Here is a 21,304-nt window from a genome sequence, read left to right as displayed (position 1 = left end):
TTTCACACTATTCCCCTCCTGTTTGCAAATCCCACACACTCCAGCTATAAATATTTCAGTATGTATCTCTAAAATACAAAGACTTTTTTTAAACATAATAACCTCAATACTATCATGCTGCCTAAAGAAATGAGCAGCAATTCCTTAATATCGTCAAATAGCTAGCCAGTGTTCACATTTCCTGATTGTCTTATAATTTGTTAATGATTTATTTGAATCATAGTCCTCTGGTTTCAATTGGTTGATGCTTCTCTTTGGTCTCGTTTAGCTTATACATTCTCCCCCCCCCCCTTTTTTTTTTTTTTTTAAGGAATTCCTGTATTTTATTTATTTATTTATTTATTTATTTATTTATTTTTGGCTGTGTTGGGTCTTCGTTTCCGTGCGAGGGCTTTCTGTAGTTGCGGCGAGCGGGGGCCACTCTTCATCGCGGTGCGCGGGCCTCTCACTATGGCGGCCTCTCTTGTTGCGGAGCACAGGCTGCAGACGCGCAGGCTCAGTAGTTGCGGCTCACGGGCCTAGTTGCTCCGCGGCGTGTGGGATCTTCCCAGACCAGGGCTCAAACCCGTGTCCCCTGCATCGGCAGGCAGATTCTCAACCACTGCGCCACCAGGGAAGCCCCATTCTCCCCCTTTGATCTCTTTGTTTTCTTGCCTTTTTTTTTTTTTTCTTTAAAAAATTTTTTTAAATTTTTAATCTTTTTAATTAGTTTTTATTGGGGTAAGTTGACTTACAATGTTGTGTTAGTTTCTGCTGTACAGCTAAGTGAATCAGTTATACATATACATATAGCCACTCTTTTTTTAAGATTCTGTTCCCATATAGGTCATTACAGAATATTGAGTAGAGTTCCCTGTGCTATACAGTAGGTCCTTATTAGTTATCTATTTTGTATACAGTAGTGTGAGTATGTCAATCCCAATCTCCCAATTTATCGCACCCCCCCCTGCTTTTTTTTTGGCTGGCCATGCGGCATGTGGGATCTTAGTTCCCCGACCAAGAATCAAACTCCCCCTGCAGTAGAAGGGCAGAGTCTTAACCACTGGACTGGACACTTCATAGGTGATATCGTGTACATAACCCTAGGAGGCAGGTAATGTCAGCGCATTTCTCACCCGTGGTGGTAGTGCCTGCCGATAAACATCACCTAGATTCATAATCCATTAAGAGTTACAAAGTGGTGATAGTCAAATCTGCCACTTCTTCATTGACTTTTGGAATAGGTCTGTAAAGAGAAATTTCCCCTCATCTATGTGGTTACCCAGAGGTACAGATGGTGTAAGTCAGCATAAATACTTAATTCTCTCTTTAGCTTGTCAATTTTCAAATTTCATAATTTTCAAGATTTTGAGTTGGTTCCCAAGTAGCCTTCAAAAGTGACTGGTTGGGCGGGGGAGGGATAAATTAGGAGGTTGTGATTAACATATATACACTACTTACATAAAATAGATAACAAACAAGGACCTACTGTATAGCACAGGGAACTATACTCAATATTTTGTAATAACCTATAAGGGAAAAGAATCTGAAAAAGAATTTATATATATATACACATATATATGTATATATATGTGTATATATATACATATATATGTGTATATATATACACATATATATATATCTGAATCACTGTGCTGTACACTGAAACTAATATGACATTGTAAATCAACTATACTTCAATTAAAAAAAAATACATGGAAAAAGTAAAGTAAGCAAAAAATTTAAAAAAAGATAAGCTAGGGATAACTGCCAATCAGTTTTTGATTGACATATGATAACCAGTGTTATTGATTTTATATATAATGCCATAAAAATTGAACAAAACAAAATGAAAGAAAAAAATAGGTTTTCCAACCTGTACTCTTGTAAAATAAAATAAAAAGGAATTACTAGAAAAATGAAAAAAAGTTGCTGGCTATTTATTTTTTAGTTAAAATGCATAGATTTAGCTCCTCTGTCGGGGCCAAGCTTTCAACCAGTGTGCCCAAAGGGGGTGGAATTAAACAGGAAGTTTATATCTGGGACTGCGTCTTGGCCAGGGTGTCTAGAGTTTGGATACACACTGGGTGGGGGTCAGGGGTGGGGTGGAGTGCTGGGGAATGAGCACTAAGTGTCACGGGAACCAGGTTTTTCACGGTCACAGAAGGACTTTAGAAACATGTAAAGGGGCTGGGATAAACCTTGGTGTTGGATTAGAATTAGAGATATTGGTGTGCACTCATGGGTTTAAAGACATAAGATAATATAGGGACATATTGTAACATATTACAATGAGAGAAGCAGGAAATGACACTGGCCTTCCCTGGTGGCGCAGTGGTTAGGAATCCGCCTGCCAATGCAGGGGACACGGGTTTGAGCCCTGGTCCGGGAAGATCCCACGTGACGCAGAGCAACTAAGCCCGTGTGCCACAACTACTGAGCCTGCGCTCTAGAGCCCCATGAGCCACAACTACTGAAGCCCGCGTGCCTAGAGCCCGTGCTCTGCAACAAGAGAAGCCACTGCAATGAGAAACCTGCGCACCGCAAAGAAGAGTAGCCCCCGCTCGCCGCAACTAGAGAAAGCCTGTGCGCAGCAACGAAGACCCAACGCAGCCAAAAATAAATAAATAAATAAATTTGTTAAAAAAAAAAAAAGAAATAATGATACTGTGGTAGCAATGAGCCCACCTGGCACCCAGATCTTGGTTTCTAAATATCATTCCCCACTAAACAGAAGCAAAGCTCCTTGGAGAAAGGGTGGAGTCCAGAGCTGGGGCAGGTAAAATTTCAAGAAAAAACCACACTGGAACATCTTGTTAAGCCAATAAGGAAGGAAGTGCCAAAGATGGAATTAGAAAACAATCATCATTTAGCAACCATTATCTGATAGAAGAGACAGACATGGTGGACACCTCGTGCCACTCCCTTTTTCCTGCCTTCACCGAGGATGTGCTGCCTGGAGCCACAGCAGCCATCTAGCTACATGAGAAAATGGCCAAGAGAATCTAGGTCATTAACCCTATTATCATTTGACCAAATCAATGCCAGCAGCCATCCTCCTCCAGAATTCTTGTAAATAAAAATAAAACCCTCTTTGCTAACAACAGCAACAAAATTTGATTCAGGCAAGAGTCATCAATGAATAGTCAATCTGGTGGGTGAAGGTCTGTTGAGGAGCGGATATTTAATTAGTTTCATGGTATTTTCCAATAAGGCACTTACTGATAAGTGCAACACACTAACTCATGCTGGAGAAACCTGGAAGACACCATTTAATTAATTAATTAATTAATTAATTAAAAAATATTTTTAATAGAGGAGGAAGGAACATTTCCCACTTCATTTTAATTAATTAATTAATTAATTAATTTTTGGCTGTGTTGGGTCTTCGTTTCTGTGCGAGGGCTTTCTCCAGTTGCAGCAAGCGGGGGCCACTCTTCATCGCGGTGCGTGGGCCTCTCACTATCGCGGCCTCTCTAGTTGCGGAGCACAGGCTCCAGACGCGCAGGCTCAGTAGTTGTGGCTCACGGGCCCAGTCGCTCCGCGGCATGTGGGATCTTCCCAGACCAGGGCTCGAACCCGTGTCCCCTGCATTGGCAGGCAGATTCTCAACCACTGCACCACCAGGGAAGCCCTATATATATTTTTGATGTGGACCATTTTTAAAGCCTTTATTGAATTTGTTACAATATTGCTTCTGTTTTATGTTTTGGTTTTTTGGCCGCAAGGCATGTGAGATCTTAGCTCCCCGGCCAGGGATGGAACCCGCACCCCTTGCATTGGAAGGGGAAGTCTTAACCACTGGACCGCAGGGGAAGTTCCTGGAAGACACCGTTTTAACATAATCAGGTTATTATAATTAGGGTAGGTTATAAGTAGTGGAAGAAATCAACATTCTTTGCCTCCTGATACATGCTCTGAGAACATAACATCACTTCTGTGTTTCTGTCCTAAATGCATAAGTCATGAGGAAATATTAAAGAAAAGCAAATTGAGAGGCTTTCTACAAAATAACTAGCCAGCCAGTAATCTCCAAAAATATCAAGGTCATAAAAGACAAGGAAAGAATGAGGAATTGTTCCAGACTGCAGGAGACTGAATTAGACAGCAAAATACAACATGTGATCCTGGGACGGATGCTGGAGCTTTAAAGAACTTTACTGAAACTCTGAATGGGATTTGGGAATTACTGGGTGATATTGGATCCATATTAATTTCCTGATTTTGAAGATCATACTGTGATTATATGGAAGAATGTGCTTTACTTAAGAAGTAAACTGGGACTTCTCTGGTGGCACAGTGGTTAAGAATCCGCCTGCCAATGCAGAGGACACGGGTTCAAGCCCTGGTCCGGGAAGATTCCCCCATGTCGTGGAGCAACTAAGCCCATACGCCACAACTACTGAGCCTGCGCTCTAGAGTCTGTGAGCCACAACTACTGAGCCCACGTGCCACAACCACTGAAGCCTGTGCGCCCGAGAGCCTGCGCTCTGCAACAAGAGAAGCCACTGCAATGAGAAGCTGGTGCACTGCAACGAAGAGTAGCTCCTGCTCGCCGCAACTAGAGAAAGCCCACGCGCAGCAATGAAGACACAACGCAGCCAAAAATAAAAATTAATTAATTTATTTATTTTAAAAAATTAAGAAAACCAATCAGTTAAAAAAAAAAAAAGAAAGAAACACTAGGGACTTCACTGGTGGTCCAGTGATTAAGAATCGGCCTTCCAATGCAGGGGATGTGGGTTTGATCACTGGTGAGGGAACTAAGATCCCACATGCCTCGGGGCAGCTAAGCCCGTGCACCTCAACTACTGAGCCCACTTACCACAACTAGAGAGAAGCCCACGTGCTTCAAAGAAAGAAAGAAACACTGAAGAATTAAGGGTTAATGAGACACCATGTGTGTATCTTATACTCAAAGGATTCAGAAATGTTAACAATTGGGGAATCTGGGCAAAGTGTTTATGGGAGCTCTGTGCATTCTTTCTGCAACTTTTATGTAAATTTGACATTATTTTAAGATAAAAAATTAAAAACCCAAATGCACAAAGTTGAACATTTGATGCATTTTGATCTGCAATCATTATCCTTATTGAGGATCAAATTGTCCAGTTTGTGGCCAATGGAAGCTTCTAATTGGCTCCCATTGACATTATCTTACCAGGTAATGTCTTTGATAACTCCCTTTCTGGTATATCAAGATGTGCCATTTTTGTCTGTACATTTCCTGCCCCTGACTCAGAATCAGATTTTTCCTCAGTGTTCCTGGCTTCTTTCAGTTGGAAATGGTATTTAGAGACCACGATCTGGGCTTATGGGGTGCTTATTACAAGAAGGTTGGTCTTTGTTTCAGACTTTTTTTCAGTGGACAGAGGTAGGAAATGTTTGCTTTTTATAAAGATAAAATATATCATGATACTCCCAATTCAAATTCAAGACCACAGGGTTTTTCTTTAATGTGATCAATCTTACATCTGTACCTCCTTCATTCTCTCTGAAAAGCCCTGTTCTTGCCACCAACATAATCACTCCTTTACTTTATCCCAGACTAAATGTGCAACAAGCTCAGAATAACAATTTTAACACCACCACCACTATTATAGCGGTATGTGCAATCAAATTGTGGCATTTTAAAGTCACTAGTTCATCTCTGCGTTGTTTTGTCACCAACTGGATACACAGGTTAATTCGTTTTATCTTACTTTTGTTTTTAGGGATATCTTATATTTTAAATTTTGTTTTAAAGTTATATAAAATATTTACATGGTTGTAAAGTCAGATATCCAAAACAAGGTACAGTTTTAAAAGTCTAGCTTCTATCTTTGTCCCTTCTATTCTACCCCTTCCCTCTATAGGTAACCTTTTAAAAAATGTTATGATTTATTGTTCCATTTTTGAAAAATGTAAGCTAGTACAACACGAAAGAATTTGATTAAGGTAATTGAACTGATCTACATATTCAATAAAGGCAGGGGAAGGGGAAGAAAGGAGTATTGAGGCAATTCTCCATCCCACCTCAAGCTCTTTGCATCCCACCTCAAGCTCTTATCCCACCCCAAGCTCTTCGCCATTGTCAGTTCCATTGCTTCTTTAGGGAAATATTTTTGGACTTTCCAAATAGTCCATGATATGCCTCCCTCACTCGCTATAATTTATCACCTTTGTAATTAATAATTACATAATTGACTGCTTAATGTCTATCTCATTCCCTAGACTGAGGTCCATGAGGGAGGGCAGCAATATTTACTCAACATTGTGTCCACAGCGCCTAGCACAGTGCCTGGCTCATAATAGGCCCTCTTATTGATGCTTATTACATCTAATGAATGAATTTATTGTATGTATGAATGAATGTGAATGATGAATAAATGATGTTGGCTTTAGGCTCTTCCACGGCCCCTTAACCTCTCTAGACTTCTGTGGTTCCTCTCTGTAAAATGTGATCGGACGGTTCATCCCTCCCCCAGGATTGGCGAGAAGCCTAACAGAGGTGACGAACACTTACAAATCCTTTCGCTGGTGTCGCGTTGAATTCTGTAACGGTTTTACTTATTAACTGGTCTTCTGCAGGTGGCGCCACGTGCCCCGCTCGTGCCCCGAGTCGGGATGGGGCGGGGCCAGGGATGGGGGCGGGGCCGAGGCTGGGGTGGAGCCAGGACGCGGCAGGGGCGGGGCCAGCAGCTGCGGCGCCGCCGGGCCTGTGCGGCCCAGGACGTCCCCGTCGCCTCTGGCCCCGCCTCCCAGGGCGGGACTTCTACGGCGATTGGCCAGTGTAGGCGAGAGGCGGTCGCCATTGGTTCGTGGCACCGTCTGCTTGGCGGGCGGTGTCCCGACGCAGGTGCCGGCCGGAGCGGAGCTAGCGGCGCTGACGAGACCGGCCGGGCCGGGACCAGGGCCCGGGCAAGCGGAGGGGCCTGCGCGGCCGCCCGGCCCGGCCGCGGATCAGGTAGGCACGGACAGGAGGATGGGGCCAGGGGGTGCCGATCCGCGGGCCGGCCCCGAGTTTGAGGCCCGAGCCCGGCCCCCAGGCGGGACGGCCGGGCTCGGACAGTCGGCCTCAGCCTTCCCAGGGACTAGGTGATCGCAATTTCCGTCTTTGCAGAAGGCAGGAGGTCCCCTGGGGGCCGGCACACAGTAGGTGCCTCTCTGAGCCTCGGTCTCCTCATCTGTGAAACCGGGTCATCCCAGTACCAACCTAATCGGGCTGTTGGGAGGAATCAGGAGGTGGCAAAGGAGGAAAGCGCTCTGCACACAGTAGGCGGTCAATAAATGACCAGTCACCTTCCCCAACCTCCTTCTCAGAGGGGCTCTGCCAGGAAAATAGTAAATATAATGACCCAGGCACTTGCTCAGCAGAGTGCCTGGCTGTTTGTGGGTGCTCAAAACGGGATAGCCAGAATTTATAGGATTAGCTCATTTAGTCCTCTAGCGACAAGATCAAGTGGAAGTACTAGAAACGTTCCCTGCTATACGGATGAGGAATCAAGGCTCAGAGAGGTCAAGCCTTTTGCCCAGGGCTACACAGCGAGTAATGATCAGAGCTGCCATTAGAGCCTGGCCTCCAGTGCAGGGCCATGCAAGTACTGAAGGGCATACAGGAGCCTCTCTGTGGTAAGTGAAGAGGAATGAATGCATTTCACAGGCTCCATGTTTATCCTGAAAAATAATAACAGTGAGCATTTCTTGAGCGCTTACTGTGTGCCAGGCACTGGCTGTGCCTTGTCTCATCAAACCCTACCAACAACTCTGTAAGCTGATGATAGTAATTATCATAAGAGCTAATATTTATCGACTTTCCCGTATTTATGCATGTATGAGCTGGGTTTCATTGGGGCCCCATTATACAGAAGAGAAAACTGAGGCCCAAAGAGCAAAACAGCTGGACTGAGATGACACTGTGGGGAGCTAGGGCCCTCTGACTCTTCTTCCCTTGGTTTCCTGCCCTCAGAAAAAAGGAGTCTGGGTAGGTGTGGAAAGGTTGTGGTGCCCCAGCGCCACCCCAGACAAGCCTAGCCAAGGGCGAGCTTCGCTGGAGGAATTGAGCCTGGGTGCTCCTTCCCAGGAAGCCCCTCAGCAGACACAGTCCACTAGCTTCGTCAACTTATTTGACAAAGGAGAATAATGAGGCCCAGAGAAGCCAAGTGTCTTGTTCCAGGACACATAGCATTAGTAACAGAGTCAGGACTTAAAAGAACCCAGATCTCTTGAGTCCCAGACCCACTCACTGGACTAAGTTCAAATCCTGGCACTGTCCTGACCTAGCTGTGTGATCTTGGGCAAGAAGCTGCCCCTCTCTGAGCCTCAGTCTCCTCACCTGTCAAACGGGGGTAATTATTGGACTTACGTCATAGTTTTGTCGTGAAGACTCAGTGAAATCCATCTCTCAAGCACTAGGCCAAGTTTGCTTGAGGCATTGGCTCGCTCTGCCATCCCAGCAGCCCCAGAGCTGCAGCCACCCTATCCTTGCATCCAGCCTCGAGTTTGGCCTCTTGCAAGCCCAAGCCTCTGTGCTTTGCACAGATCTCTAGCCTCTAAATATTTCTGATTCCCATCATGGGTGCTGGCGGACCAGGGTCTGGGGGGGCGGGGTCAAGAGACCTGGCTCTCCCAACCCTGCGCTTACACAGAGGAGGGGCTGAAAAATTAATGCAGGAACTCTGTACTAGACACAGGGCCAGGTGCTGGAGAGACTGATGAGTGGAAGACAGACGTGGTTAAACCAGTAGATGAAGAAATAAGAGCATTTCATGGGAATTCCCTGGCGGTCCAGTGGTTAGGACTCTGCTCTTTCACTGCTGAGGGTCCAGGTTCAATCCCTGGTCAGGGAGCTAAGATACCACATGCCGTGCGGCGCGACCAAAAAAGAAAAGAAATAAGAGCATTTCAGGCCCGTAGGCAGAGAGTCTTTCTGCGCTGTTCCTAAGGCCGCTGAGTCATTGGGCCCCCTGGGTCCGGCCTTTGCCCAGTTCTTGGATGGATCGAGAGGGAGCCCACTGTGGCTGTATGCCTGAGCACCCTCTCCAGTATCCGCTGACTCAGGAATAAAGGCGGCATTGGCCTCTCAAAAAAAAAAAAGAAAGAGCATTTCAGAGAGGGGTACATTCTGTAAGGGCAATAATGTGGACACCAATGGCACTTTGACCAGAGTGGTCAGGGAAAGCCTCTCTGGGGAGGTGACCTTTGAAGGGGACACTTATAACAACTGTTTGAGTTCAGTAAGCTTAGCCACAGTACCCGGCTTGCAGTAGGTACTTAATAAACAGTAGCTGCTATTATTATTTTTGTGATTTGCAGGCCTTGCATTAGCAGATTTTACCAGTGTTTTTTGTTTTTGTTTTTCCCCTGACAGTAAAAGAAATGATAGAACTTAATATACAGTAGCTGTGATGTTTCTTGTGATGCCCAATTACTTGCAGAAATGTGAAGGCCAATCCTTGGAGGGGCAAGAGGAGTGGATTCCCCTCTGCCTGCATTCCCTTGGGTAACCCAGCGACTTCCCTGCTGGCCTCTGAGCTGGAAATTCTGGTTGCAGGCACTCGGAAGGGACACCAGTGTACACAACGTGGCAGGCCTGGCCACTGCCCTGAGGATGTTATCTCAGTCATGCAGCCTTCCTCCCAGGCTCCTCCTGCCTCTGGGCTGACACTTGCTTATGTGGCCAACAGCAGCCCAACTATAGAGGCTCAGAAGGGCCTGCTGAGCCTGGAGGTCTTCTGGCTGAGCTGCTCAGAGACTGTTGATCTGGCAGCAGACTGTCCTGGTGCAAAAAGTTAGCCGATGACTTACACTGCTTCCCTCCCGCCCCTCTTTGGGTCTCAGAATTTGACTGGCAAGGGTTGGTAAAAAAACAATTGTGGGGGGACCTCAGCGAGTGTTTCAGGGGTCTCTGGATCATAGTTCCTAGGGGCAGACGGTGGAGTATGAGACAAGTTTGGGACAGAGATCCTTAGCTCCAGGGCACCTGTATTGGCTTCAAGAGGCCTTTGTTACTTTCATGAAATTCTCCGAGGGAAATACACAAGCCTTGCTGGCTGGTTCTGTGACAGAAGAAGAGCTTGCCAAGGGTTCCTTTTGGCAGGTCAGACCCTGGGGTGGGGGGCAGAATCCTGCTGAAGTCTCCCACCCAGAGCAGACTTCAGATCGCTCCGGTGGCCTCTCCTTGGGGACAGAGGCATGGGTTAGAGCAGCTGGTCTGGTGGGTGGAGACAGAGACTGCCATGGTCCTCCCCAGCCTGGGCCACTTCCCTGATAGCCTGAGTTATCAAGGAGTTCAGAGCCCCACAAGAGGCCATGAACCAGGAGGGTCAAAGTGACTCACCATCCTGGTCTGCTGGGCCAAGTTTCTAGCTCAGTTCTGGCCCACTCCAAGGCGGGCATGAGCCCAGGCCTGGCAATCCAATCCATGGATAACAGTCTCTACATGGTTGGCGGGCATGGTTCTGTTCCTGGAAAGCGCCAAGCACAGGGCCTGCTATACAGAAGGTGTTCAATCACTGTTAGGTGCTGTTATCATGTCTGGAAAGGTGATATTGGGGGTGACCTGCATGCTTTGCAGGCTGGGCCGGGCTGGCCTTTCTTAGGAGAGTCAGAGGTAATATAATAATCAAGCCCCTGAGATGTGCCAGGCCTGGGCTGAGCTGCATGTGTGACCTTACTGAATCCTCACAGCCCCCTCCAAAGCCCCATCGTACAGATTGGGCAACCGAGGCTCAGAGAGCTGGATTCGGTGTGTGGCTTGCTAACCTTGCCCTTAATCTTCCTGCCGGCCTCTCCCCAGGCTCCTGGGACCATGGGCCTCGGGCCCTGAGGACGCGGGGCTCCCTGTGGCCATGACGACGGGTGACTGCTGTCACCTCCCTGGCTCTCTGTGCGACTGCTCCGACAGCCCCGCCTTCTCCAAGGTCGTGGAGGCCACGGGCCTCGGGCCACCCCAGTATGTGGCACAGGTGACTTCAAGGGACGGCCGGCTCCTCTCAACTGTCATCCGGGCCTTGGACACACCGAGGTGAGTGGTGGCCAAGCAGGGATATTTGCCTTCACTCACTTCGCTCTCAGGTCCGAGGGATTTCCTCCCAGCCCTGCCTGGGGTCAGAAATACAACTGCGGGAATCCCCTGGTGGTCCAGTGGTTAGGGCTTGGTGCTTTCACTGCCGGGGCCTCGGTTCGATCCCTGGTCGGGGAACTAAGATCCCACTAGCCGCGGGCCAAAAAAAAACCACAAAAGAAATCCAGCCCCCTAGAGGGGCCAGGTGGGCAAATAAACCAGTAATTGCCACGTGGAAACTGGCTAGCCAGGTCTGATTCTTCACGAAAAGCAGAAACTCCAGATTACTGGGTAAAATCTGAAGGTCCGATGTTGGTGAGTAGCTCACGTCTTGGGGCGGCTGCTTGAGGAAGTGGCTGCCTGTGGACTCAGGGTGCCTGGGCTCAGGTCCTGAGTAGAAGCCTCTCTCCCTGTACAACCTGGGAAAAGTTGCTTCACCCCCGTGTCTCTAAACTGGGGACACCTTCCTCACTGGGTTGTTTTGAGAGTACATGGCTGTGGTCCACATAAAGTGCCCGCAAGGGGCTTTGCCACCTCATAAGCATTTGATAAGTGTATTTAAACCTCACTGCCAGCCTTCCAGACCCACGTGTGAGCTGAGTCCGCCTGGTTCGCCAGCTTGTCACCAGTCCCAAGGAAAAGAGATTTAAGGAAACCCCACACAAATTTAAATCCACTTTAACTCATTAAGATTTAATCTGGCCACCAGGTTTTCAAGTTTAATGTATTTTCATGATGTTTACTTGAGACAATTTAATTCATAAACTTCTCTTTCCAATTTTTTTTTATTGTTACGATATAACATACAATTTAGCTTCTTGGCCATTTTATTTTTTTAAAATTTATTTATTTTATTTATTTATTTTTGGCTGCATTGACTCTTCGTTGCTGCACGTGGGCTTTCTCTAGTTGTGGCGAGCGGGGGCTACTCTTCATTGCGGTGCGCGGGCTTCTCGTTGTGGTGGCTTCTCTTGTTGCAGAGTATGGACTCTAGGTGCGCGGGCTTCAGTAGCTGTGGCATGCGGACTCAGTAGTTGTGGCTCGCGGGCTCTAGAGCGCAGGCTCAGTAGTTGTGGCGCATGGGCTTAGTTGCTCCGCTGCATGTGGGATCTTCCCGGACCAGGGCTTGAACCTGTGTCCCCAGCGTTGGCAGGCGGATTCTTAACCACTGCGCCACCAGAGAAGCCCTCTTGGCCATTTTAAAGTGTACAGTTCAGTGGCTTTAAGTACATTCACAGTGTTGTGCAACCATCACCACCATTCAACCCCATAACTCTTTTGATCTTGCAAAACTGAAACTCTGTCCTCATTAGACACTCACTCCCCAGCCCCCTCCCCCAGCCCCTGCCCCCACCATCCACTTTCTGTCTCTATGGATCTGACTTCTCTAGGGACGCCCTGTGAGTGGAATCAGACAGTATTTGTCCTTTTGTGACGGCTTCTTTCACTGAGCATCATGTCTTCAGGGTTCATCTGTGTTGTAGCAGGTGTCAGAATCAATTCATAAGCTTTTCATTCAAAACATAAAAAGAAGCAGATGGAAGCCTTGCAGTGCTTTGGAGGGAGCCCACTGCCAGTCACCCTGTAAGTCTTCGCCTGGCATCACTTCTTTCAGGAAGCCTTGCCTAAGCCCAGATGAGATTGGAGTTCTTCTGGGCTTCCTCCAGGGTCTTGGTTTTTATGTCTGCATCTCCATCAGACCCCCTGAAGTCAGGACAGGGTCTGTGCTGCTTGAGCCAGGCTGGGAGCAAGGGGACCCTTGGGGGGCCCAGGGGCCTCCTAGCCAGAGCTGCCGGGGTGGGGGGCAGGGAGGAAGTCTCCCTCCATGGGGTTCCTGGGGGCCACTGAGTGAGTTGACGTCACCTTGCCCCACCCTCCCTTTTTACACCTGGGGAAGCCGAGTCCCAGAGGGAGCTGGACCCCTGCCAGTGTCACTGAGCAGAGCTGAGGCTTGAACCTAGGGCTCCCCCTTGGGTGTGGGGGGCAGGAGGAGAAGCCTGTTCGGTCCCATCAGCCTCCCCTGCAGCCCTCAGAGACCCAGGCGAGCAGCGGTGCCAGAGTGGCCCCTCCGCGGGCAGCTGGTGGTCAGGACAGCCCTGACCACTGAGACCGACTGCAAGGCCCTCCTGATCTACCCCTCTGCCTTTTTTTTTTATTTTTTATTTTTTGGGGCTGGATTGTATGGTAGTGCTTTTTTTTTTTAATTTTTAAATTTTTAATATAATTTTTAAAGGTTACACTCCATTTACAGTTACAAAATATTGGCTCTATTCCCGGTGCTGTACAATACATCCCTGTAACCTATCTTACACCCAATAGTTCGTACCTCCCACTCCCTGACCCTCACGTTGCCCTTCTCCTCCCTCTCCCCACTGGTAACCACTAGTTTGTTCTCTGTATCTGTGAGTCTGCTTTTTGTGTTGTTATACTCACTAGTTTCTTGTATTTTTTAGATTCCACACATAAGCATACAGTAATTGTCTTTCTCTGTCTGACTCATTTCACTCAGCATAACACCCTCCAAGTCCATCCATGTTGCTGCAAATGGCAAAATTTCGTTCTTTTTGACGGCTGTCTCTTCTGCCTTCTTGTTTTGTTTTGTTTTTTGGCCGCACCGTGAGGCATGTGGGATCTTAGTTCCCCGACCAGGGATCGAACCCGTACCCCCTGCAGTGGAAGCACGGAGTCTTAACCACTGGACCGCCAGGGAAGTCCCCCCTCTGCCTTTTGATGCAGCTCAATCCCAACTTGCCCAGGCTGAAGGCCAGGGCAGAACAGCCCTTCCCAGAGAGCGGGCTGCTGTTTTCCCAAAGGGTTGTCAACATCCAGGGACGGGGCCCTCTTTACAGCCTCCTGGCCAATCTCCCCAGGAGGAAATGAGGACCCTCCACTGCCACTGCTGGGAGGTGCTGGGATCGGCAGAGGCCACCCAAGCAGGTCAGTGTCCCCTCCTTCTCTTCACTCACCCTGTAACTCCTCCTCCCAGCCAGCCTGTGCCATCTGGGAGCAGCAAGGGTGGGGCTGAAAGATACTGTCCCTAGCACCTGGCTGGTTCCATGACCATAAAATCAAGCCTTCCATTTCACTTCAGAGGAGACCCTGATTCCTGGGGGCCCATGGCACCCCAAGTGGGGCAGAAAGTTCTGGACCCTGAAACCTTCAGAGGCCAAAGAGGAAGGCCCAGGAGGTATCTCCGGGGCCCAGGACAATCCACAAAGGCTCAGGCTTGAGGGCCAGCATCTGGGGCCCCTCTGGCCTCTGTGAGGCCTCCGTTCTCTCCGCCCCCTGGTCTGTGAGCGGGCCAGGCCCTCCCGGAAGCTGCCCTGAGCATTTCCGCACCCCCAGCCCTGCCACCTGGCCTCCTCCCGCTGCCCGATTCCCCATGGCTTCCATTTCCATCTCCCTTCTGCCCATGGAGCATGCTCTGGGCAGCCCCACTGGGATCTGTGGATGTCTCACCCGCTCCCCCGTCCCATTTCCTCCTCAACTGTATCATTTGCATGATCTTCCTGCCAGAATTTCGAGAGTAAAGCCCACTTCTCTTGCCCTACTACTGGTGGCAGGCAGCCTAGTGGCTCAGAGCATACAGGCCCTGGAGTGACTTCCTGGGTTCCAATCCCAGCTGTGCCCGACGACTAGCTGTGTGACTTCTGCACAAACAGGTTAACCCCTCGATGCCTCAGTTTCCCTGTCTGTAAAACAGGGGCAAAAAGAGCACCTTCCTCCCAGGCTCCCTGTGAGAATGAGAAAAATTAACCCAGATGTTGCCCTCCAAATTGTGCGTGGGACCTCATCAGCGCTCAATCATAAATCAGTGTGTGCTTTGTTTTCTTGTGTTTTGTTTTCTCTGAACTTGCACCTCTGAAGTAGGGTTCTTCAGGGACAAACCCCAAAACCGACGTGGCTCTCCCTCAAGGTCCTCGTCACTTCCACTTCCCGGCTTGGTTTCTGGAGCTGGGATCCCTTTCCTGTTCACTTGATGTGTGTGGGGAGTGTGGGAGCAGAGGGGAGCCGGGCATGCCCTTTTGACCTTGGAGGAAAAAGTAGCAGCCCAGGCACAGGATTGAGGACCAGAAAGCAGACCTGAGGGGTCAGCTCGGCTCTTGGGTTTCAAAGCAGCCAGGCCCCGCCCCACAGCAGGAGACGCTGAGAAAAGGATAGAAAGTTTCTGAGGGGAAACTGGCGTTATCTGGAAAACAGCTCTCCTGCTCCGCCTCCTCCGTGTGTTCCCGCAGTCCTCTCTCTGGGCAGAAATGTCTGGAAAACAATGACTCATGTGCTGGACAGCCGCTGGGGCCACCAAGGCCACGCCCCTGGCCTCCTGAGCTGCCCCAGGAAGGACCCAGCGTCCCCAGAGACCAAGCTGGGGCCGAGACTTCCCTGAAGCAGCTTCCTGCAGGCGCTTTTTATGTCTGTTTTCCGAGCCTCACTAGAGCAGAAGAGCCGGGGAGCTCTTCTCCCTGGATGCACAGGTTTCTTAGGTAGCATGGCCTTCAGGTGCGGCTGGATCCAGAGCTTCTGATGATGTCCTTGAGACTCTGCTTCTCCCTATCTCTTGGCTCCACCTTCCTCTGTTTCCCTCTGTTTTGGCATCATTCACAGACTCCATGTGGGGACCAGGCTGCTGCCAGCAGCTCCAGACTTACATCAGCCATGCTGCCTGTAGTTCTGGAGTTTAGGGAAAAAAAAAAAAAAAAGAATTTCAGGAATCAATTCCCAGTGGCTCTGATTGCATCACACATGCTGTTCCCTGAGTCGGCCCCTGTGACCAGGGATGTGTGGTGTTTTGATTGGTCAGGCCTGAGGTCATCAGGGGTGTCGTCTTGAGGACCAAGAGTTGAGAGTGGATTGGTTGCCCAGCACAGTCAGGGTGGTATTGTAGCAGAAGGAGGAGTGGACGCTGGGCAGGCAGGTACAAGTGATGCTCACCCTGGGCCTAAAAAGGTGCTGTGGGAACCTTGGGGAGGGAGTACATCACTCCACCTGTGGGAGTCTGTGAAGGCTTCCCAAGGGAAAGGATATTTGGAGCCGGGCATTGAAGGATGAGTAGGAGTTTGCCAAGTAGCAGCATATAGGGGCAATGCTGAGCTTGTGATCCAGTGCATGTGAAGTAGGCATAGGCAGGAAACTTGATCGTTACTCATGTGTCCCATCTCTGTGTCTAGCGATGGTCCATTCTGCAGGATCTGCCATGAGGGAGCGAATGGGGAGAGCTTGCTGTCTCCGTGTGGTTGCACTGGCACACTGGGCGCCGTGCACAAGAGCTGTCTGGAGAGATGGCTTTCCTCATCCAACACCAGCTACTGCGAGCTGTGCCACACGGAGTTTGCAGTGGAGAAGAGGCCCCGGCCCCTCACAGAGGTATGCTTGGGAGCCTGAGGTTGGAGTGGGCAGAGGGGAAGAAGGCAGGCGAGGGGCCGGAGGAGGGAATTGCCCTGGAGGATCCTGGTAGGCTGGGGAAGCAGCTTCTCTATAGGGAGGAACCTCTCTCCTCTCCCCGGGGTCAGTTCTGCTGATGGGGGTGGGGAACAGGGCCTGAGGTTCCAGACCTGACAGACCCTGTGCCTCCTCCCTGTTTTGGTCACTTCAGGTGACCCTAAGGCTGAGACCTGAGGAATGAGAAGGGGGTGCCCAACCTGAGGAAGGGCAGTCCTGGCGGAGGGCACAGCAAGTGCAAAGGCTCTGAGGCCAGGAGAAGCTTGGTGTTTTTGACAAAGCCCACATGGCTGGAGTGGAGCTAGTTAAAGGTGGAGGAGAGTGGCCCAGAAGGAGGGGTAGTGGCCTCGCCGGGGGGCTTTGTGGGCCAAGCCTGGGAGCTTAGACTGTAGCCTGAGCGTGATGGGTGGGGGTTGAGATGGGATATTCCCAGGCATGACGGGAGCCACATGGCTTTCCAGAGCATTGCTGGTTGCCCGAGTGCCCTCCAGGCTCCTCTCTGCCCAGCTTGGCTTGGTGTGGGGCAGCTGAGAGCTGCAGGGGGATGTCACTGTGCTGAGGTGTGGGCTCCTGGAAAGGCCCTGGGCCCACCCGGGACCTTGGGCTCTTAGGAGAACAGTTGGAGGGAGAGCCAGCCTGCCTGCACTGCTCCCCCCCCGCAACGCTCCCACCCCAGTGCCTTTGCACATGCTCCTTCTGCAGCCTTGAGCGCCGTCTCCCCCATTCTTCACCAGGCCCCTTCTGCTCGTTCGGTTCTCTGCGGTGTCACCTCCTCGGCATAGCCTTCCCCATCCTGATCATTCACACTGTTTCATGCCTCCCCTGACTAGCATGGGAGCTATGGGCAGGGACTTTTTCCTGCCATCATCTGTGGCAGGCAGTGTAGCATAGAGGCCAAGACGCACAGGCCCTGGGACAAGACTTCCTGGGCTCCAGTCCTGGCTTTGTGGACGACTAGCCATATGAGTTTGCACAAATGGGTCAGCCTCTCCGTGCCCTCAGTTTCCCCCATCTATAAAACAAGGTCATGGGGCTTCCCTGGCAGTCCAGTGGTTAAGACTCCGTGCTTCCACTGCAGGGGGCATGCGCCTGATCCCCTGCGCGGCCAAAAAAACCAAAGAACCAAAAAACAAAAAACAGGGGCAGAAGTGCCCCGCACCTATCCGGGCCTGGCCTGTGTCATCGTCATTGTCTCCTTAAATATTTGAAAGAAGGAACGAACGCAGGGAGGTGCCAGGCAGGAGGCTGGTCCTGCAGGGCCCAGCGATGAAGACGGGCGTCAGCAGAGGGGGCGGAGGCCCTGGCGGTCCCGCACCGCATCCCCCCGCGGAGGCTCGACGGAGGGTGGTGCATGACGGTCTCTCTCAGCGGCTCCCCCTCCCTTCTTCTCCGCAGTGGCTGAAGGACCCAGGGCCTCGGACAGAGAAGAGGACACTGTGCTGTGACATGGTGTGCTTCCTGTTCATCACGCCTCTGGCCGCGATCTCAGGCTGGCTGTGCCTGCGCGGGGCCCAGGACCACCTCAGGCTCCATAGCCGGCTGGAGGCGGTGGGGCTCATCGCCCTCACCATCGCCCTCTTTACCATCTACGTCCTCTGGACGCTGGTGAGTGGCTGCCCGCCGGAGATCAGACATCTGGGAGCAGTCAGGCCCGGGGTTTGGTCAGCAGCTTGGAGCGGGTGGGGGGCGCCCTGCCTGCCTCGGCTTGTGGCTGGCCCTCGGGTGGAAGCAATTCCCAGCATCTCATGGAGCTCCAGATTCCAAGCTGGTCCAAGGTCCAGGGAGCCAGGCGTGAGCCTTCTGCCCCAAGGATACAAGGGCACATGATCACCTCTGCTGAGTGCAGGCCCCGCCAGCCACGAGCTCCACCAAGACTGTACTGGCTGGGGGGTGGGGGGGTGGGGAGAGGCAGAGGGACACCGAAAGGCTGCGGAAGAAAGAGCAGGAGAAAGAGAGACAGAGAGAGAGGACCATCAAGAGACAGAGAAGGACTTCCCTGGCGGCCAGTGGTTAAGACTCCACGCTTGCACTGCAGGGGGCGTGGGTTGATCCCTGGTCGGGGACCTAAGATCGTCCCACGCGGGGGTTGGGTGGATGCTGAGAGAGAAAACGACTGGGGTTGAGAGAGAGTGAGTGTAGTGGGGTGTTGTCCCGGCTTCTGGCAGGCATGAGAACCCTCGCTCAGAGAGGAAAGGTCCCCAGAGTCTGGCCCCTCAGACAGAACCACTGGCCTCCAGCTGTGGGGCACTCCCTCCTCAAGAATTGTTTCCCAGCGCATCCACCAAGCAGGTTTTTTAATACAAGTAGGATGAAATCATAGGTCCTGCTTTGCAGTCTGCTTGTTTTCACTTTGCTAATGTCCTTTAAAAAAAAAAAAAGGCAGCCACCCAACAATCCTTCATTGTATGGGCGTGCTGTATTTTTTTAACTAATCCCTTTTGATGGACACTGGGATCATTTCCAATGTTTTTTTTTGTTGTTGGTTTGTTTTTTTGTTTCCCTTCTTTTTTTGCCGTTATAAACTGTGCTTTGGGTGCCACCTGTGCAAATGTTTCTTGGAACTGGCTTGGTTAAAGAGTATGAACCATTGACATTTATTGGAAAAAAAAATTTTTTTTTTTAATAGATTTGACTCATTAGAGCAGTTTGAGGTTAAACAGCAAAATGGAGCAGAAAGTACAGAGTTCTCCAAAATCCTCCCCCACACCTGCAGAGCCTCTTCCACGAGCAGCAGGGCACCAGAGCAGTGCATTTATTACAGTCGACGAACCAACATTGACACATCATCACCCCAAGCCCATAGTTTACATTAGGGGTTCACTCTTGGTGTTGAACAATTTGTGGGTTTAGACAAATGTATAATGACATGTATCCACCATTAGAGTGTCATACAGAGTATTTTCACTGCCCTAAAACCCCTCTGTGATCCTCCTGTTCATCTCTCCCTCCCCCAAGCCCTGGTAACCACTGCTCCTCTTACTGTCTCCATAGTTTTGCCTTTTCCAGAATGTCCTATAGTTGGAATCATGCAGTCTGTAGCCTTTTCAGTGAAAGCGCTGAGTCCTAACCACTGGACCGCCAGGGAATTCCCTGTAGCCTTTTCAGATCTGCTTCTTTCACTTCTTTCATATGACTATATGCATTTAAGGTTCCTCCATGTCTTTTCATGACTTGATAGCTCATTTCTTTTTGGTGCCAAGTAACATTCCATCGTCTGGATGTCCCACAGTTTATCCATCCACTTACCCACTGAAGGACATCTTAGTTGCTTCCAAGTTTTGGCAGTTATATGATCCATTGACGTTTGGCCCCTTCCCAGAGGCTTTATCACTTCACTGCCACCCTCTGGGAGACAGAAAGGGACCCCCCCCCCTTCCACACACACACACACACACACACAGACCCTCTCACCTTTGCTGGGCCCTCAGTGCTGGTGGGGAGGTTCCCCAGGTGAGGCAATGGGTGTGTGTACACTGTCTGTGTGAGAAATGCCCAGATGCCGCCCGTGCTTCTGGAAGCAGGAGCCTGGTCCTGGTTAGGTCGAGGCAGATGCCTCAGGGGCCCCGTTTTCCTCTCTTGGGGGTAGAGGCTGGCTGGCCAGAGGCTGGCCCTCCTGCTCATCTCCACCCTGCCCTGCAGGTCTCATTCCGCTACCATTGCCAGCTGTACTCCGAGTGGAGAAGGACCAACCAGAAAGTGCGCCTGAAGATCCGGGCCACCGATGGCCCCGAAGGCACCCAGCACTCCCCTCTGGCAGCTGGGCTCCTGAAGAAGGTGGCAGAGGAGACGCCCGTGTGAAGGCCGGGCTGGCAGGGCCAGAGGCAGCTGGCGATGCCCTGGCGTTTGGAAGGACAGAAACTGCCCGACCCTTCCCGCACGGCCGGAATGCTTCTTAGGCCAAGAGATGCCAAAGTGGAGCTGATTCCGTGATTCCCGTGTGAAGCTATTCTCAGATCGTTTTGCACACTCTGATACACGAGGAGGACAGACGGACGTGGTCCCGAGCTTCGGATGGAGCAGGCACCCTGATCTCATTCTGAGGTCTACCTGGCCCCTCCTGGGCCAGCAGCCATGGCCAGAGGCGAGTCGCGGGCACCCATCGAACTGGGAGGTTCCGCAAGCTTCTTGCACTTTTCTGCACCTGGCAGGCTCACATTGCCGGCACCCTCAACTTTATAAAGTTGCACTGTGTTTCAAAACCCACCCCCCCTACCCCACCCCACCCCCAATGAATAAAAGGAGCCCTTGCTGGACAAAACGGACTTGTCAGTCACGTTTCTGAGGCCTCAAAGTGAGGGTGCTGGGACCGAGGGGAGTCAGGACAACACAGAGGTAACAGCAGCAACAACCAATGCTCTCGGCTGGTTTGAGGGATCACAGGGCTAGAAGCAAAGTGGGAGTTTTCAAGTGAAGAGCAGGTAGCAGGGCTATGTATTAAATGATTTAAAATAAATATACATAAGAATAGTGTCTACTTCCTGTGTGTCTCCCATGAGTCAGATACCCCGCTGGGCCCTTTACACTCACTAACAAGTAATGTCCACACTTACCGAGGGTCACCCTGAACAGGGCCCAGTACTTTTTTTTTTTTTTTTTGGCCACATCACGCAGCCTGTGAGATCTTAACTCCTCAACCAGGGATCGAACCCTCGCCCCCTGCATTGGAAGCACAGAGTCTTAACCACTGGACTGCCAGGGAAGTCCTGAGTTGTAGTTTGGTGCTAGGCTGTCTTTCATGACCCTTAACCCTAGCAGAGAGAGAGCAAGTCTTAGACTCAGATCCTTTGGCAGAGCGTATGACTGAATTTACACTTTAATAGCATCATTCTCTTATTTATTTTTTAC

General features: G+C 50.4%; 1 protein-coding gene across 1 annotated transcript; it reads left to right on the top strand.

The window, feature by feature from the left end:
• Positions 1–6,790: 6,790 nt before the first annotated feature.
• On the top strand, positions 6,791–20,717 carry MARCHF2 (membrane associated ring-CH-type finger 2). Its single transcript, XM_059919846.1, has 5 exons — positions 6,791–6,925; positions 10,757–10,984; positions 16,189–16,384; positions 17,855–18,064; positions 20,099–20,717. Exons 2-5 carry the CDS (start codon positions 10,809–10,811, stop codon positions 20,255–20,257), a joined length of 741 nt encoding a protein of 246 aa, XP_059775829.1. The 5' UTR covers positions 6,791–6,925; positions 10,757–10,808; the 3' UTR covers positions 20,258–20,717.
• Positions 20,718–21,304: the final 587 nt, after the last annotated feature.

This window comes from Balaenoptera ricei, chromosome 3 (assembly GCF_028023285.1).
Source record: "Balaenoptera ricei isolate mBalRic1 chromosome 3, mBalRic1.hap2, whole genome shotgun sequence".
NCBI lineage: Eukaryota > Metazoa > Chordata > Mammalia > Artiodactyla > Balaenopteridae > Balaenoptera > Balaenoptera ricei.
Note: the sequence above shows the minus strand (reverse complement) of the source record. Positions and strands in the feature narration are given on the sequence as shown.

Coding starts and splice junctions, on each gene's coding strand:
- MARCHF2 (XM_059919846.1), top strand. CDS start 10,809: ATGACGACGGGTGACTGCTGTCACCTCCCTGGCTCTCTGTGCGACTGC. Junction 16,385..17,854: donor GGCCCCGGCCCCTCACAGAG/GTATGCTTGGGA, acceptor TCTTCTCCGCAG/TGGCTGAAGGACCCAGGGCC. Junction 18,065..20,098: donor TCTACGTCCTCTGGACGCTG/GTGAGTGGCTGC, acceptor CCTGCCCTGCAG/GTCTCATTCCGCTACCATTG.